This window comes from Trichogramma pretiosum, unplaced genomic scaffold, assembly GCF_000599845.2.
Source record: "Trichogramma pretiosum strain Unisexual culture from Peru unplaced genomic scaffold, Tpre_2.0 scaffold70, whole genome shotgun sequence".
Taxonomy (NCBI): domain Eukaryota; kingdom Metazoa; phylum Arthropoda; class Insecta; order Hymenoptera; family Trichogrammatidae; genus Trichogramma; species Trichogramma pretiosum.
This window is the reverse complement of record NW_019641132.1, coordinates 344,871-363,909: the sequence shown is the minus strand read 5'-3', so window position 1 is coordinate 363,909 and position 19,039 is coordinate 344,871. Positions and strand designations below refer to the sequence as shown.

The window sequence follows — 19,039 nt, the reverse complement described above, 5'->3', positions numbered from 1 at the left end:
TGAAATCGCAAAGCAAGGATAGCTTCGAATATATTTGAAACTAATAGGGAGCGTACCCATCGTCTGATATGTCGAGAGGGACGTTTTTGAAATCCATCTGGCTGAGTAGTCGCTCGGCGTTGGCCAAAAGTTTGTCGGCACTTTCGAGGGCTTGGCGCGTCTCGGGACTGATGCACAGACGTCGGGGTGGTTTGCTTCTCGGCTCATCGTCCATTTCCGCCTGAAACGAAGAGTCGATCGAACGAGCGATTAGAGTGTTTTATGTTGAATTAGTTTATGCGAGACAATCGTACCAGATGATCTGCTACGGTTTTCAAACTGACACTCGTGCGGCTGGTGTCGGGCATCGGAGCGCAGGGAAGCCACGACACCGTCGGAACTCGCTCGTCCTCCGACTTTGGCAGCTTCATACTTTCTCCTCCGGATGCCGATGAGTCGTCGCGTTGCTGCTGCTGCTGCTGCTGCTGCTGCTGCTCGTTCGGCGCCAAACTGAAAATTCAAAAATTTCTTTTAGCCCTAAATTCTCTTTTTACTAAATCTGCTGCGCTGCGAGTTAAAGTAAGCTTAGGCAGGCGAACGAGTCGCGATTGTCGAATTTAATGCCAACTACTCGATATTGCCGGGGGGAGGCGTTCGTGTAAGGACATAAACAGCCGGTATCCAGGCAAGGAGGGAAGACTCCAGCTGTCGTCGAATTTGCACGTGTGACGCGCAATATTTGTTACCCCTGCCACAAGTGCAACAGACCAACGCCGCAGAATAAAATTCGTATATTTATGAAAAATAACGCGCTACTTTACAAGAAAAAACAAAATAGATCCAGAGGGTGCACAAATCAGGTCGAACAAGTGAAAAAGGACTTTTTCGACTTCGTTTTCAGATTCCTATTGTTTAAAAAAACATCGAAACAAAAAATATGTAAGAAGTACTGGGTAAAAATATCAAAAAATAGGTATACCACATGATTTTCGGAGTCTGTGAAAGACATATTAATCAATTGGTAAAAAACTATGCATTTCGACTATCCATCTAGATTTAACAAAATAAGAATTAAAAAATATCAATTGTGGTAGGAAAGCCAAAGGATATGGGCCAAGAGGAATTTGAAATCAATAAAGCTCCTTAATTTGTTACACATCAACACATATATTTGTTTGTTTTTGTTTGATTTGCATGTTGCATTTGCAGCTGCGTATAATTATTTAATACATATTTTCGATGAAAAGTATACAGTGTAACGCGTTTCTTCACCGAGATATGGTACACACTATAGAAAATCGTATATATACTTATGTTTCTACTACATTGCATATATATATCGATTTCACCATTATAAAACTTACAAGTTTGTTGTATGTCTGATTATTTGCCATTCGCTTTTGCTGTGCCTGTTTTTCTTGCTATTCGCTTACTCGACGCCTGGTATAAGATTTACGGTAGTAAAATTATTAATATTTATTATTGCGCTCTTTCTTCTTTCTCGCTCACTTTCTTGCATCGGATCGTTATTTTTTTTTATTTATCAATGTAGATTGTAAAAAACAAATCGGTTCATACAAAAGTAAGGAATGATCAGATTCCTGTTTCATACATTTTTATTGTTATTTCTTTTTATTTTATTTTTTTTTAATAATAATTTACCGCGCTAAAAGCTGTTGATTTACTTGATCGTTCCCATCAAATTCGTTTACTCGGGAAGACACCGGTGCTGCCTACTTGGTGCATACTTCATTATAATCGTTAATATTTTACGAGTATTACAAGCACGAAACGCAGATGCTACATATTCGTAGTCAAAAGATGAGACTATTAATTTATTCTTTTCTCCCTCTTTTAATTAATTCTCAATTAACGAAGTGGTACGTTTAAGTGTATGTGCTGTGTAATACAGAGTTGGTGGTACACTAGATACGCGAGCAAAATTTTTAAACAATACACAAGAACAGCGCAAACCTGCTGCGTGTCCCACATTTTTTTTCTCTCCTCGCTTCTCACTTTGACAGACACGATCCGTTTGGGCGTAAATTTGTATGTAATAATAATGCTAAACATTGAATCATTAATAATTACTCCACAGATTGATTTCTTCTCTCAATATTAATGTTAAAGTTATTTATTTATTAGCTTTTTGTTTTTCTTTACTTACATATTATAACGGCGGATTAAATGACAGTTTTAGATTTTGCAATGTTGATAAGAAATTTCGATTTTCATTAATATTTTCTTTTGGCGTTGCCTACATTAACTGTGCCCAGTAAATGATCCATACACGTCAGACGTTATTACTTTTTTACATACACAACCTCATTCTCACAGATCCACAGCTCCATTCGAGTCATCGCCGTCGCATCACGCGCATAAATGGCGTAATTATTTATCCATTTTTTCCAAAGCTTAAATACGTGTTTATTATTTGAATAATAAAAAAACGAGTGTCCGAATAAATGTACATTATATTTGTTCATAGTAGTATCGTATTATAAAACACGAACTATTTCATTCAAGAGTATATTCACAAGAAATAAACAAACACTTAAAAGTGTATATTACTTAGAATATTGGCATTTAAGATTGGGTAGGAACTACCAGAAAGAGACGAAAAAAATTATAACTGCTTACATATTGCTGAATTCGTAGAACTGTGTGTATTTTCATATGCATAAATATTGTGCATTTATAAACACGAGAGACACGCTGCCTATCGAGTAATTTAATCGATGTTTAAGATGATAAGTAATATATTTATATTTATATTTTTTAATATAAAAGACAAGCACATTCCATGGGAAAGTTGTCGCGAGCACTCAGGCACGTCCACACAGTACACCAATTTTATTCGTGCTTCTAATATAAATTCACATTATTTGACAATGAGCCCTCGGGACGTTGCGGAGCTGACAACAACTAACCCGCTGCTTTTTTGCTTCGTATTACAATAGTAGTAATAGTATTTATTTATCATTAGTACGCATGCCAACGTTACTTGTTAATCACTTTATCTTTGTACAATTATTTGTTTTTTTTTTTATGTACACATAAGAAAAAGACCCGTAGGTCCAGCTGCGCGATCGGTCTTACGTATCGCCGCTAGAGTCGGCTTATGTTAATTTCTTCATTTTTTTAAGAAACGAGAAACAAAAAGTATATTTGAGAATACAAGTCAAGTGCACGAAGAAAGTTTTGCGTGGCTCCCTTTGCTTTTGAAGAGGATGCACACAATTTTCTTGTTCAAATAACTTTTTAGACGTAGCGAGTGTGTGGTTCCTATATGTCGGGCAATTTTTTCATTTTTTCATTTGGATTTAATGAAAAATTAAAAAGCCCTCACTTAAAGTCTAGCGTTAAACTAAAGTGTGAACAAGTTCTCTTTCTTTTTTTTATTTTCATTAAGTTGTGTTTACGTTGCCAAACGGAGATACATTATATATACTTCTATTACTTTAAATTCTTGCTCCTTTAATAATTTTCATTTTTTTTTTATTCAACTATAAGTCGACATCGACAATATTTTTTCATGAACTTTCTATCGCGTATATTCATGTCTGTTTTTATTTTTCTTTGAAAAAACTGCCGTTTGGTTCTGAAGAAATTAATTCATTCTCAACTGAGCATTTCCTTTTTCTTTTTTTTTTTTTAAGCGATTCCTCTGATCGCTAAATCTGTTCTCGTTTTGTTCCATATCGTATGAAGTTGAAGAAAATGAGAATACGGAAAGCCCTCACTTTAAAGTCTAGCGTTAAACTGAAAATGAAGACCATCAAATTTGCCTTGCCTCCTCTGTTAAGGTCTTATCAGAGCTCGCATTAGAGATCGTCTTTTCTGCCCGTCGATATCGACAAATTTGTTAATAATTACATTCAGCATAGTTTCTCGTTTATTCAATAAACCAATTCGTATTAAATAGAATCATCATTAAGAAAATTCGGCTTTTTATTACGACGCGTTTATTTATTGTGTACATGTTGACTATTGGAGCAGAGACGCAATAAAAATTAACGAAACGAGATACAAAGCAACGTGTGTATTGTTTCATTCAACAATTATAATATATTTCAATTTTATATATTTCATATATATCTAAAGCTCTTTGTCAAGAGGTGTGTATTGTGTAGAAAGAAGTTAATTTATTAGAAAACGCAATATAAGATTCATTTGTACATTATGGATGCGTTACTTTCATAAGTATACAATTTATTTTTTAGTTTCTAGTCGATAATATTAATCATAATAATGTTCAATGAAATATGTACACATATACATAATGTACAGAAGACCCATTAACAATGGGTTAAAATCCGTCATGTTTAATTATATAATACAATAAGGGTAAAACATAGAAAAAGACTAAATAATAGATCAATGATAATTTAAAAGCGTACGACTTGAATTAGTTAATGCCAATAAATTAAAGTACGGCAACAGTGTTTTGCAATATTTTTTCTCCCAAGTCATCGCGTTAAACTTAAAAGAAAAAAAATAAATATTTGCAACAACGCAATAAAATTTGAAATTTGTATCCAACTGGAGCTGTGTCTTTTAATAAGCGTACGAGCTATTATAAAACGTAAAATTATATATAAAAATTAAAAATTGAGGCGTTTCGAGACTAAGTACAAACCCAATAATGAAAGCGAATCTGTTTTCTCTGTAGCTTACTCGAATTTTCTAATTCTAATTATTTTATATCTATTTTTTTAGTATTTTCATAATTTTTATTTCATTGCAGTTATCTGTTTTTAAACGAGACTTGAATGAATCATGTACATAGTACCTAAGTCAATTTTATGAGTTTGTCAAGGATTTCAAGTCCTATGATAAACTTACTCAAAAAACAGCATGTAAAACAATGAAATTCATAAATGACACTTTCTCATGCATTCTTGAAATCTTTCAACGATGTTGCCATAATTCTCAATTTACACGACAATCAATAGCCGATATTAATATAATAAAATATATTATAATTACAAAAAAAATGTAATAAAACACTATTATAGAACGATTTCTCTCATCACAGCGCTCGCATATAAAGCTATACATAACGACATCCTCGGCCAAACAAAATGGGTCAGGCAGAAAACTTCATTGGAGAAGATTGACCGACCCGAAGCCACGACTTTGAACCAGTATCGTCAGTTGTTGATTTTTTAATTTTTCGGTGGTGATATAAAGTGGTGGTTGTAGTTGTTGTAGTTGTGGTGGCGGCGCATTAGCAAACAAGTTGCTGGCGGGCCTTCACGGCGCGATCGCCATCGAGAGTTTGCGCGTCTCTTTCACCAAGTAGTTCTCCGCTTGCGCGCGAGAACATTATTTATTAAAGCCTCAATTTTCTTTAAAATAGTTTTCCTTAAGTCTCGCGTTTTTTCTCTTTCAAAGTCCCACCGTTTGTAGCGTCTTCGCCCAATATCGTTGCGATTTCTCCTTGCATAAAAGCCCAAGGTACCGAGCTATTTGCCAAAGGACATTTTTCACCACTGGGACAGTAGACCTGTAGATAAAAAAACATAGCGATTGAATAAAGGCTGTACGGGTAGATGGAGATTCAGGTTTGGTTAATAGGAACGGTAATTACCTCAGCCCCAGCTCCTTGTCGTTTGATGCTCTCTCGGCTGCAGGGAAAGCAGAATTTGTGGTGCGGTACGCTAGGACATTGCACAAAGTGCGTATCCTCGAGACGTTCCTGGCACAGGGTGCATTTGAGGGTGGGAGCTACGACTGCCTCTGGATTTCCTCCGCTGCTGGGCTGTGCAGCCGCGCCGTTTTCTGACGACGTTGTCACAGTGGTCGAGGAAACGTGTCTCGAGCTGCTCGGTCTCCTGCCTTGAGGACCTGTGAATTTGGAAAGGCGAGATTAACTCCAAGCTCGAATAATGCTCGTTGACTCGTACTTATGAGTCTGTACGCTTACCTGTACTGTTGGGACTGTGCTGCGATCCCCTGGATGTGCTGCGCTGTTGTACATTAGCTGCGGTCGTTGGTGGACTTCGACTAGTTGGGCTAGGATTGCCACTGGATTGTTGGGGCACCGATTCAGGTGATGCCAAATTGTCAGTTACCGACATCAATGCAGCCATAGGTGATGGACCGCTGCCCGAACCCTAAAAATAACGTAAAATATAGTTGAGTTTTCGTTGGATTACTGAGACAGAGAAACAAAAATAAATTGGAACTGGCGAGATGGAGTGCGATGCATCGAGCGCGAGTTTTTAAATTCCCGATAACGTGCTCGAGTATAAGACGGATGATTGACAGTTTGTGCGCGCGCAGAGCGCTGAAAGGTGCTACGTTACGTAAAAAATTCGAGCGTAATCTTATCATGAGCCCATTGTGATGTTTAGAACTTCTGACAAGACCAAGTGGTCGTAAGAAATGACGATTATTTAATGTATTTCTCAATTCCTCTATTTAACTCTGTACAAAATTTCGTAAGTATAGCTAGAAGATGGCTTATCGCTGGACAAATCATAGCAGAGATTTTTTTGCGCTCATGGACATCAGCTTGTTTAAAAAATTGTACAAGCAATACACAATAATCTGGCGTTTACTCGCGAGAATTAGTAAAAAAAATCGATGTTCGTTATCACCGAGCAGAGAAAAAACGAGAGAACTGTTAAACGAGAATGACATTTTATAAATTTATATTCGGAGTACAACTCGTACACTCGACTACGTACTCGAGGAGCATCGAAAGATAATCGCGTGGATTCGTCAGAACTTTTGTTCCGAGATGAGATGGGGTAAAAAGAGAAGAATAGAGTCTCACCTGGTGATGGTTGGATGTCTGGTTATCTTGAGACGCTTCTTGAGCCGAAGGCGGTGGGGGCGGTGGTGGACTCGTCCTCGGTCTCAGCGGTGAGCCGCTGCCGTTCGTCGATACGTTAGCCTGTGCCAATGGTAGAGACGGACCGACGTAGGCTCCTACGGAAAAGAAAGGGAAAAAATAACGAAGGCTCAAATTCGGCATTGGCGGGGGCCAATTAAAATCGCTCGGTATAATGTACTCGCGCAATCATTGAAAATCGATATAATATAGGTGAAGGCTCGATTATTGGCCGATTATTGGCCGATTATTGGTCGATTATTAGTCGTTGCGCTCGAACGAGTAGCCATACGAACGGCAGCATTCGAAGTCGTTTCAAGGACGCTGCATCAGATCGGAGCTCAAACGTCGTCGAGCTTCTTAAGGAAAGGTAATTTCCGCCCTTTCGAATGCGCTCGTTGCGGTAATTAGAGTCGATGCAATCGATAGACGAGAGGAGCGTCGTACGTACGCCGGTGGCGCATATAAACAAGTACATCGCACAGAGTCGGGCTTTCGTAATTTTGTCGTGCGTACAACGTGCAACGTATATAACGTACAACGTATATATAGTCGGTCGGTCGTATTCGGAGTCGGCGTCGTCGAGTCAAGCCGTCGTGTGGTTTGTCGTCATCGCATCGATCTATACACGCGCGCCAAAGATATTCTCGCGCTATGCGGAATCTCATTCAAGTTGTAGGCAGCGGCTACAGCTGCGCAGCTTACGTAACGGAGCCGCTGCTGCCTCTCCGTGATATTTAGCGCAAAGTCGAGAGCCGTATATAGGCGTGCGAATATTTCGTAACGCGAAATAATGTTATTACCATGGCTGTTGTCAAAACACGCGGATCGATTGCAATTTCGCAGTCCTGCGAGAAACCGAGACGCAGTCGATCCTGCGAGACGGAGCAGAGATCAGCGCGTTTTGTACTATATAACGTCGCGAGTGCGAGTCGCGCAGCACGAGCGTAAACAACGACGTGCATTACCGGCTGTAGCTCGTATATACGTATATATAGATATAAAATATAGCGGCCCGTCGCCATTGTGCATCGTACTGTGGCATTCGCGACACGACGATGACGTAACTCTACGACGACGACGACACTGCATCTACGAATGCGTAATGTAGCCTCCTTTTGAAGCCGTCGCCGACTTGGTACATCGTTACGCTATATGCCTGCGTAGAGCTATAATATGCAGCTATAATACATCACGCAGTCGTCGTCCCTACATCGTCGTTTCGCAAGCTGCCGTGTCGCGACTCGCATGTTGAATTCCTCGCGACTGCAGCGGCGCACGACGAGGCTCGTTCGCACGCGCACACCTGCCGATAGATCCACGATGACGAGAACCTCTTGAATCGCCGTCAAGGCCGTACAGCAGCTCGTATATATATACCTATAATACGCGGTGAATGCAAACGTTCCGCTTTTTTCCGCTCGATGCAAATTTGCCGCCTTTCCCACCGATATTTTATCATCGAGAACGCCGCGCTAAAAATATACTCGGCTCGCGATTCCTCGATCGCTGACCATCCATTGGTCGATCCGATTTTCGAGTCGCTTTTTTTGCGCGATCCCCCCACCTGCGGATAACGTTACTCGTGGCACCGCAGCCTCTCTATGAATGTAGGTAAGTAAGTCGAGCAGTGCAGTGCAGCAGCAGCAGCTGACTCACGCGTGACGCGCCATGTTATGTATTTTCCTCTCTCTTTCAATTTGCCAGGTCATGTATAAACATTTTTGACTTTTGAACCGGCGGCTCGAGCCCGAGCTTGAATCGTAAGCCAAGTGAGCATCTGCATATAGGATGTACATTAGAATGCAGCAGTAGCAACTGCACAACGACTCGCATTCGATTTCGAGCAGCGCATGCTTGCGCGGCGGATTAATTCTTTCCTTGCCATTTACACACTCGTAATGATAAAACAACAGAGCTGTCGCGATAACACGGCAAAAAGGTGTAAAGCGCGCAAGACGATAATAAATATTATCGGCCGAGATAATTTCTGCATGCCAGCCAAAGACGCAGACCGGGCACAAAAATGCAAGACTCGAGTAAAGACTTTGCAATAATAAGCAAAGTCGCGACTCGCTTCTCGGCGTAAATCGCCGCTGCTCCATCCATGTGACGCAACACGTGCTCGCGCTGCAAAATCGACAGACGAGCAGCGAGCACGTGAGCGACGTCCGCGTGTTTTTCTCTCTCTGGCTCGCTCTCGCCGGTATATTATATGTTATGGTTTTTCGCTCGACGAGAAGCATCGTTTGATTCGAGTCAATTAATTGTTTTCGACGACTGCCTCTTATCGTCGCGTTTGCAACTTATCCGCCAACGAGGTTATTTGGACAGCTGAACCTGCGCGAGCTTTCTTCAACCGCAAAATGTGCTTTCTTTTTTATTTTCTCTCACTCGCTCTTTTTTTGATTCATAAATCATCGGTGTGCACGTGGATCTTTATTATCTGTTACACGCGCGTTGATGAAGTTTCGAGTAAAAAAAAAACGTTAAGGCACGCGTGCGAATAACGTTTCTCACGAGAACAGCAGCGAGCTCTATATATATAACGCGTTACATGCGTATGTATTCGCGCGCACAAATGCTTAAAAATATCGGAAATTCTTCTCCGACTATTTCCGTCGATTGCGTTGCTCGGCAAACATTATAATTTTCCACTGCCGGTACGGAGATCCTTCTTTTAAAGCGAGCGAGCAAGCAGCATTTAAATAGCAAAGAAATCATAATAAAACGAGCTTCGTGTTGTAGCGTGTCGACGGCGACGGCGGCAGCAGTGGCACGCGATAAATAATAGAAGAAGAGAAAAAAAAACGAAGAAAAAATTCACAATCATCGCAAAAGTCGACTCATAGCCACGAGATAAGATACACTTAGGCTGCGCCGTGAGCCAACATGTGATCGGTTCTTTTCCGTGACGTGTAATTCTGCAAAAATCTCGAAGCGAGATGTATTGGTGTAGTACGCGTGTGTATTTGTGTGTATTCGTTTGAGAGCGACGTAAATAGTTGCACGTCGACGGCTGAAAACGCGCGCGCGAGCTATTTCATCATAATCGGCACGGCATCGGCATCGTTATCGTTATTATTATTATTATTATCATCATCGACACATGTATACACATGCCTACATGTCGAGTTATAATACGCGCAGCGTCGAAAGGAGTCAGTGATATTTTCTTCAAAAAATAGAAGCGCGACTAGAGAGTTGCGCAAAGTGAAGGAATTCGCACGTGTGCGCCGGCTAAAAAAGCTAAAAAAATTATAGAAGAGGTCGAAGAAGCCATGGCCAAACCTACGGCCTATATATATTTTTTAACACACACGTACAATGCGGTCAAAATGCGTGAAAGTCTGATTCAGCAGCTGGCCCGGCTCGTATATAACATCGTCAGCCGCAAAATTCAGATTAAATATTTTTTTTCTTCGTTTCTGGCAATGTTTTCATTGCCGCGCCATATCTAACGTGTGTGTGTGTGTGTGTTTGTACGCGCAGGTATTCGCGCGCAGTCGTGTTGTCTCTCGAAGCTCTCGCGTGCGTTCACATAAATCGCGATAAAAAAGCGGGCAAAAGCCGCGTGAGAGATCGCCGATAAAATGCTAATGTGCGCACAATGACATTACTGCCTTGTGCTTATTTACGTGTATGCGTATGTGTATTTGTCACGATGACTCGATGGCGGTTTAATTTAGCTCGTCGAACGTGCACGCGGCTATATATACGCCAACTCCCACCGGTTACGTAATGCCGCGCACACTTTTATTCGCCTTTTTTCTTTCATTCGGCCCCTTTGTTTCTCGGCGCACACGCATACGACGAGTCGATCGGATCTCTCGCAACAACATTTACAACTGTCGCGTGCAAGCCGACCTCACGCAGTCGAGATTCTATCGACGATCCGTCTATTATTCAAACGAAAGAAGAAAAGTAAAAAAAGAAAAAACCTCGTAGCCGATGAATCAACAACGCGTATTATACGATTGAGTAATGCTCACGCTATCGGCAGGTTTCTCTTTCTTGCTGCACACACAACAATAAATATATAAGGTTACTCATGCAGCGACGATACACGCGCGCATTCGCGATCTTCGTAACTTGGTGCGAAAAATAAGCAAGAGATAACCAACGGTGCTCGTTCATTCGGCCCGAAGAAATCGCTTGACAATTTTTTGACCCATAAGACGTGCGCCTTTTTCTTTTGCCATTTTTTCAGTCGATGACGCGCTTACCGTTAGATATCAGAAATTAAACGAATCAAACGCGCCCAAGGCTACCGTGCGTCTAGACCTCCACACCTACCCGAGCACTGATACAACGAGTTCGAGCTCGTTAAGTGATAATCGTAACTACTTCTTAATGATCGATTCAATATTATCATTTAAAAGCTGCTTTAAAAACTGGATACAGCAGCTTTTAATAGGGACGATATGCCAATCATCTTTGAATACTTTAACTTTTCCTCGAGTTTATTTTCGTCTCTTTAAATGCATCCGAAAACTTTTTTCCCTTTTCCTGTTGGCTCTCCTGTGGAGCAATATAATGTGCATGCATAATGCGTGACTCATTCAAAGAAAAAAGAAAAAAAAATGAACGAAAGCTCGTAATGGAAAATTTTCGCTTGTTTTATCAGTAATGCAATGACTGTATGTGCACGAAGTTCGCGAAACAATGACGAAATGGAGCGAGCCGTTTTGTTTTTGAGAAAAAAAAACAAAACAAAAATCAAAACAAAAAATCGTGCACTTTGATTTCAAAGCCTGACTGCCTATTCTCGTAGAATAAAAAATGAAAAAAGGAACACAAGAGAGATGTAGTAAGACAGGTAAATTGTACATTAAACAATGATAAATAATAATGATAATGTTCTTGATAAATGCCAGTTGAAGAGGAAAATTTACCCGGGATCTCACTAAATACAACAAAATGATAATGAATTTAACTCCACAATATCTCGTCGTAAAATACTACACATTCGATTCAAGATTAATTTTTACATAAACACCTTCATGTTTGATAGAGAAACATTAAATAAATGCGGAGCGAATAAAAATGCCTAGTTTAAACGAAACTACATTGCTGTGTCCCACTTTTAGCCCAAGACTATTTTTCAGAAGCTATGACACGACATTAGTTGAGGTGAATCGATTACACATTTTTACAATTAATGAAATAGCTGATTCGTTAAAAATGTTTTCATTTCCGAACAGTTGGAAGAGCCGATTACAATCGAGGAATCGTGCTTATATCAAACTATTGTCTCTATCGAAATCAATAAGGCGGTGCACGCGAACAAAATTTTTTCTTTCAAAAGTTCCGTATCAGGCAAATCAGTCAAAGCTACACGCGTTTCTGAATTGACGTCATTATAGAAGCGAGAGGTGATAACAACTTTTTGCGGCGTTAAGTAGCATTTTAACGCGAAGTAATAATTTTTTATCGCGATTTTGCTATTGAGATTCCAATGCGGTCGTTCAATGCACTTAATGAATTGTAATGCAATAGCTGCAGTGAGATATTATAAAATAAGTGAAACAAAGATTATCTCGCGTTGGTATCGTAAAATGAAGGATAGGTAGAGAAGGTTAAGCTTTCAAAGAGCACACGATAATCAGCTGTAAAGAATTGAATCAAACTATAGTTTCGGAATGCCATTAGATAATCTACATAGTAATGTTTTGTTTGGAAACGTGAACGAGTCTGAGGCGCGTCTGACTCCCACCTGTATTGACTCTCATTTCAAGGTCAAATATGATTATTTAAAATTTCGTAATGGAAAGAGAAATTCCGTTAAGCCTAACGGAGTGTATCATGATGATTAAATAGCGGTAGTGTTACAGTGGGCAAAATTCACTTTCAATTTTTAAAAAACTCGACTAGCCGACGAATTGTGACGTCTCACACACGCTCTTGTTTCGAGGGAAAAACAAGGCGGTGACGGCGACGAACTGTCATTGACGGCGGTGGCGCGCAACAGCTGGCCCTTTGTTAAAGCGTCTGCTTGCACGTGCTCGAGAGACACTTCCCCACTTTTCGACTACGCTTATCATCTCTCTCTCTCTCTTTCTCGTGCCCAAACTAACCAATAGAAATTCCGAATTATTCTACTTAAACTCGAGAGCCGAGTGTAAATTTGGAATCGTCTAAGTTGACACCGCGCGAAAGATATCGAGCGTGACAAGAAAAATGTGGATACTACACGTGGAATCGTAAGCGTGTGTTTACGAGCGTATAGTAGTAAAGCCAGTGACATTGATTAGAGCAGCTAGCAGCAGCACTATACCGATGAATGAACGTATTAGCCGAGATAAATGACGTTTCGTGGACGCGCGGAAGTAAAGTGCCGGAGCAACTCATAGACACGACGACGTAAACGCGACGTAGAGTTGGCGCATGAGGAGCTTCACGATCGATCGGAAGACGTACGATGTAACCAAGTTCGAGGGATTATTGTCTGTAGAGTCATTAAAGTTGGTTTGTTTTTTGGATTCTGCAGTCGGGCGAAAGTGCGAGGCTAACGGGACGCAAAGATTTTCGAGAGCTCTATACGGAGCCTAATACCTATTCCGAAATCCGAAAGCAAGCCAAGTCGATTAGCGGTTAACGTTGCCAATAAAGCCGCCGAGCATACCTGTACCTAGACAGTACAGGCATAATAATAAATAGCAGACGTTTGTACGGAAGGCGGTGCAAAGTGGAGCGCACGAATCGCTGGCGTCCAGTTCGGAGCATCGAGTCGCTGCTGGCTCGCGTCGATATTTCCATGATAAATTTTTTTTTTTGCCGCGACTCTCTCTTGCGCGATGCACATGCGACGACGAGCAGAGACTCTTTTCCTCTGGCGCGGCGATATTGATTCATCGGAAAAAGGTTATTTTTTATCCAAACGATTCCGCGTAGCGCCAGCGCTTCGATGTTATTTTCGCGCACGCAAACGTAGGAGCTCTCTTTTGCTCGGACGTTCTCATAAAAAAGCGCTGTAAAAGAATTCGTTGAAACAGCAAGTAAGTAGGTATACCGAGAGCGAGAAGGAGAGTTATAACACACATATATATTAAATATTCTCGAAGCGGAGCACAACATGCTCGAATCACCTACATCGCGAATGTATAATATAATATAGCGGACGACGCGGCGCGTAAACTCGCCGCCGTCCAAAAGTGGGGGAGAGTGCGAGTACGGAGCGTGCAGAAACGGTGCGACTACGCCGGACTGCGTATATAGCAGCGCGAGAGAGGAAAGAGGAGTGCGGGCGGCGGCTGCTGCCGTTGGCGGGGGGAAGGACTTTACCCCCTATTCGTCGTGGAACGAGTGCCCGTATACTCACGGTGCGGCACAGCACGAACACACGGATCGTGACGTCACGCGAGTATAGAGGCGAGCGCAGCGCGCAACCGAGTCAAACGTCACGCTATGCCGGCTGCTGCCGCCGCCGCCGCCGCCGCTCGACTCCGTTTTTTTTTCTTTTTTGCTCGCACACATTGTGGCCTATTGTGTATACATGTGTGTATTTATATTACATGTGACTTGTGCGAGCGTATATAATGCGAGACAGCCGCGGCGGTGGCGGCTATTATATTATGCTACACATTCCGTCCATGTGACACACGTGACTCGCGTGCCGTGGCCCTTGAATGTTTGCTGCTTTTGAACGAAAACTCGGACGGCTACTACATAATCGCATGCGAGATCCGTGACGATCGAAGGTGATTTTACGAGGCGAGAAAAGTAAATATTATCGTTCGGAGCAATCAAAATTGGGCTTACACATACAAAAACACGCGTATAGTCGTGTCCGTAATGTGGCGGATTGCGATCGGGCTCGGGCTCTCTGACAGCGGTAAATAAACCAACGCGAAGAAACTAGATAAGCGCGCGCGCCAAGAGAGACAGAGAGAGAGACAGAGAGATGTTTGCTGATTAAATTCGATTCGCTGTTATTAACGAAAATTGATCGAGCGCTGATTGTAAGCGGCGCGTACAGACTTTTTACACGCCGGCGATTTCGCGAGCTACTCTATTATATACACGACCAGACGACGAGCGACGTCGAGCAATTAAGCGCGCCAACGCCTACCGTATACACACAAATATATAATAGTAAAGAGCACGCATTAAAGAGCTCACGTTAAAAGGGAGATAAGGCAGCTGGTATAGTATAAGTATATAAGCTAAAGTAGTCGGCTGCTTTCGATTGACGGCAGGCGCGTCTATCTAGTCGACCAATCGTAGCGAGAACTAGAACAGTACACATACTCTACGACGTCTAGCCGCTACACGGCATATATAATACATGACATAAACACGCGAGTCTCGTGTGCGTTTTTCGCGTTCGAGCGCGCCTCGAGTCCGCTGCCATTTCCACCAACGTATCGAGTCCGGCGCTGCTGCTACTTTGCATTCTCTTTCTCTCTCCGGCCGCAAATAGCTTCGACATCGCACGATATTACCGAACGACGTTATACCGGTCGCAATAATAATGTAAGCCAGTCTCGCGTATATGTATACGTTATGTGCAGCAGTCTGCGGCACGAATTCGCGATTGCACCGACACGCACACGATTATTATCCCCTACACATACATAACATCGATCCGCCGCCGCAGCCGCAGCCGACGACTATATTGCACTTGGCGCGGGAAATTTCCATTGCATGGCCGACGAGGCTCACGCGGTGTCTTTTTGCATTTGTCGCCGCCGCCACCTATACTCTGCCTATGCTAATATTACATATACTCGTGCATTCGTGACGCGGACCGAATTGACAATTGTCAATGTGGCAGCCGTGCATACATACATATGTACGTACTCGAGTGAGACAGCTTATCGGCACGGCTCATAACGTTGAGCACTTTCATTATCGCATTCGATACATTGGCGCATTAAACTGCGGTAAACAGTGTCGATGATAAAGCCTGCTCGCTCGGCTTTGTATATTCGAGCGAAAAATTCAAACGAACGCGTCGTCGTCGTCGTCTACCTACTATTTATATCGCGAGCGAGCCGGTGCGCACCGACCGACATCCGACGCCGTGTATTATACCGATTATAACGGAATTTTTTTTCCTCCTCCGAGCACGAGAATACGCCGATGAGAAAAGCATCCGAGACAGCAACGCACAGCCGAAAGAATGTAAACAAACATTGCAGTCTCCTCGCCGAATGACCTATAGCTCGCTTTAATAAATCCGACAATAATCGATCCTTCCCTACAATACAGATGCGCCGAATAAATATAAACAGAGCGAGTGACTCGCGAGCGACGTATAAGGGATCGTTAGAGGTAACAAAATTTTGTGCGCTACTCACCGTTGGCCTTGAAGGTAGTGGCGGTCTCGAAGCTCGGCGCCCTGATCGGGTGCTTTTCCTTGACGCGGTCGACGTAGGTCACTGCCAAGCTGACCGAGGGAAGAGACTCGCCCCGAGTCAGGGGTGGCCTCACGCTGTGCTGCGGCTCTTCGATCTGCAGCCGCTTGTCCGGGTGGTCGTCCTCTTCGAGGGCACTGATACCGCGCTTGAGCTGGCCCAATCCGCGACCGGCGTGACCGAGCGACACGTGGTGCGCCGTCAGATGCGTGGCCTGAGCGGCTCCGAGACGCTGAGGCACCCCGGCACTGGGCCTCAGGCCGTTGGCCATGGCGGCCTCGTGGCCGTCCTCGTGCTGGTGCTGCGCCTGGCTCGACTGACGCGACTGGCCGAGCTGCTGCTGCTGCTGTTGCTGCTGCTGTTGTTGCTGTTGCTGCTGCTGTCGCGACGACTGCGAGTTGAACTCGCCGATGGCGTTGCGGTGGTGGAGCGCGTAGCTGGCCGCGGCCGCGTTCATGTTATGGTGTCGGCCGTGACCGGCGGCCGCCGCCGCGGCTGCCACGGCGCTCTGCATCGGCTGCATGACCTCCAGGTTGGCCGCCCCGTTGTGCTGCTCGTGGGAGCTGGTTCTGTAGACCTTGGCAGCGGCCGCGACCGCAGCGGTCGGTCGGTCGCTCTGGTAGACGCCCCCGGTGGACGTCTTCATCTTGCGGGCCGCCTCGATGACGCCGTCGATGCGGTCGGCGCCCTCGTAGTTGACGCATCCGCGACAGACCGGCTCGCTGAAGTCGAGGATCATGGCCCAGGGCATGCGGGGCAGATCGCAGAGGTAGCAGTGCGTGCGCTTGCCCATCTTCAGTTGAGCTATTTTGACGGCTCGTTGGTAATCGTCGTTGGAGATTTGCTGCTGCTGCAGCGGGGCTTGCGGCGTTTGCTGCGACGGCAGTAGCACCCAGTGGACGCTGCTGTTGCCACCGCTAGCTTCTGCTATTTGTTGCTGTTGCGGCGGCTGCTGCTGTTGTTGTTGTTGCGGATCAGCACAAGATGACGATGCTGATGTTACCGCGATGTTGTATCTGCGTGGCTTCGTCGTTTTGATGCTGTTTTAGGCCTTGGTGGGTGATGAGATAATGAGGAGCGCTTAGTCGAGGTGCGACTGTATCACTGGTTGACCCGGCATGTCTTCGATGATGCAAACACTTTAAACACTTTTTTTTATCTTCTTCTCGTCGCACAATCAACAACGAAGCAAGTAGTCACCAATTATTAGCTCGGCAATTATTTCACGATTTCTCGCAGCACTGTTATTATATTTTAATTTTTTGTCGATAAAAAAATTATACCAGAGTCGAAGAATGGTCGATGAAATTCGAAGGAGCTTGGACGAAAAAAGCACTCGCGAAACTTTGGCTCGCGACAGTAATCGGGCACACACTGCTGCTACTCTGCGTTGGGTTGCGAACGCGTGAAAGCGCCTAGCTTACTAGCTCGCAGGCCTCGGCCGAGCTTTTTTGGAGCAGGCGCAAACGAGAGCGGGCAAAAAACAGTTGAAACGAGCGAGCGATTCGACACACAAAAGTGTGTCTCGTGTGTATAAAGAGAAAGAGAGTGAGTGAGAGAGAGAGAGATGTGGTGTGTCGGTGTAGTGAGTCAGAGAATATGGGTATATACGCGTTTCAACTGCGTCGTCGAACGTACAAGTATATATACGTTAGGAGAACAAGATATATATACACATGTGTGTGGCGATGGATGTTGGCGCGTCGTGCGGTTGCGTGAAATGCGCTTCTGTTCTGTTCGGAGCGTCACTACTGTACGGAGAGTAGGAAGCGACTGACCGGCTCGCTCGCTCCGACACACACGGTACACTGGCTGCTATGCGCGGGGAAGTGGGAACAGGCTTAGCGAAAGATCCGCTGACTGTGTGAGTGTGTCGGTACACACTGCAGGCCTTATATATGTGCGAGTGCATCGAGCGACGCGCAAAGTCGTCGTCGTCGTCGTAGTAGTCGTCGTCGTCGGCGGCGGTCGAGCTATATAGCGAGCGACGAGCGTAGTATAGAGAGGGGAGAGCTGCTCCGAACAGCTCGCGCACAGCCGATAGGTATATATAAAACGACGTATACTGCACGTCTGGCTAAATGTACACACATACGTAGAGGTGGATCGGCTATCGCGCGCGCACGCCGCACGTTCGCCGCGCGCCAAGGAGAAGTGGCAACAGTGCGAAACGCGCCACATATATATCTATAGCTATAGCTATATAGAGTATATAGCGCTCGGGAGCTGTAATAATGCTGAACGCATATATATAGCACGTGAAATATACGATACACGAAGATTCGCTGCCACTACTCCCTCTTGGCCCTTCTCCTCTCCTTCGCGCCTCCATACTACACACAGACACACGCGCGACGTGACTGTGAGTCTGCGTACTCGGCTGCCTCTTTCCCTTCCGTCTCGTGCCCCCCCGTCGCCTCCACCGCGATCTATCTATATAAATGTGTGTTATGTATACACGGCATACCTATAGCTATATAATGTAGTCGAAGAGAGCAAAATGCGACGCGCCGATTCTCTCGCTCTCCGATGTCTCTGCTGCGCAAACTGCTCGTGTATACGATATATACAATGCATGCGTTGGAATACTCTGGACATATGGCTGCAGCGACTGGCGAGCGTGTTTTTCTCGCGTGCAGTAGTCGCTCGCCTTTATTTTTTTCTTTACTCTCTCTCTCTCTCTCTTTCTTTCTCTCTGTTTTTTTTTCGTTTTCACGGCTAAACGAGGGAAGCAAGGCGCGCGCTCTCAACGAGCTCTTCGCAATTGTTGCACGGCACAAGCTCGCGTTAGCATCTCGGAGATGGGATAAAAAATATTGGGAGCACGCCTCGTTGTTGGCAAACATTGTCTCGAGGCGAA

General features: G+C 44.0%; 2 protein-coding genes across 3 annotated transcripts in view; both read right to left on the bottom strand.

The window, feature by feature from the left end:
• LOC106658390 (serine-rich adhesin for platelets-like) overlaps nt 1–19,039 on the bottom strand; it is a 58,240-nt gene that overhangs the window by 2,455 nt on the left and 36,746 nt on the right. For both annotated transcript variants that reach the window (XM_014380304.1, XM_014380303.1), the window contains exons 4-5: nt 294–489; nt 57–220 (exon numbers count right to left, since the gene is read on the bottom strand). In XM_014380304.1, coding sequence (XP_014235790.1) covers nt 57–220; nt 294–489 — 360 coding nt within the window. The remainder of the gene's footprint in view (nt 1–56; nt 221–293; nt 490–19,039) is intronic.
• Nucleotides 1,489–18,150, bottom strand: LOC106658392 (interferon regulatory factor 2-binding protein 2-A-like). Its single transcript, XM_014380305.2, has 5 exons — nt 16,123–18,150; nt 6,764–6,918; nt 5,909–6,098; nt 5,573–5,829; nt 1,489–5,488 (listed from the first exon to the last, which is right to left on the bottom strand). The coding sequence occupies exons 1-5, from the start codon at nt 16,970–16,972 to the stop codon at nt 5,348–5,350; spliced, it is 1,593 nt and encodes a 530-aa protein (XP_014235791.1). The 5' UTR covers nt 16,973–18,150; the 3' UTR covers nt 1,489–5,347.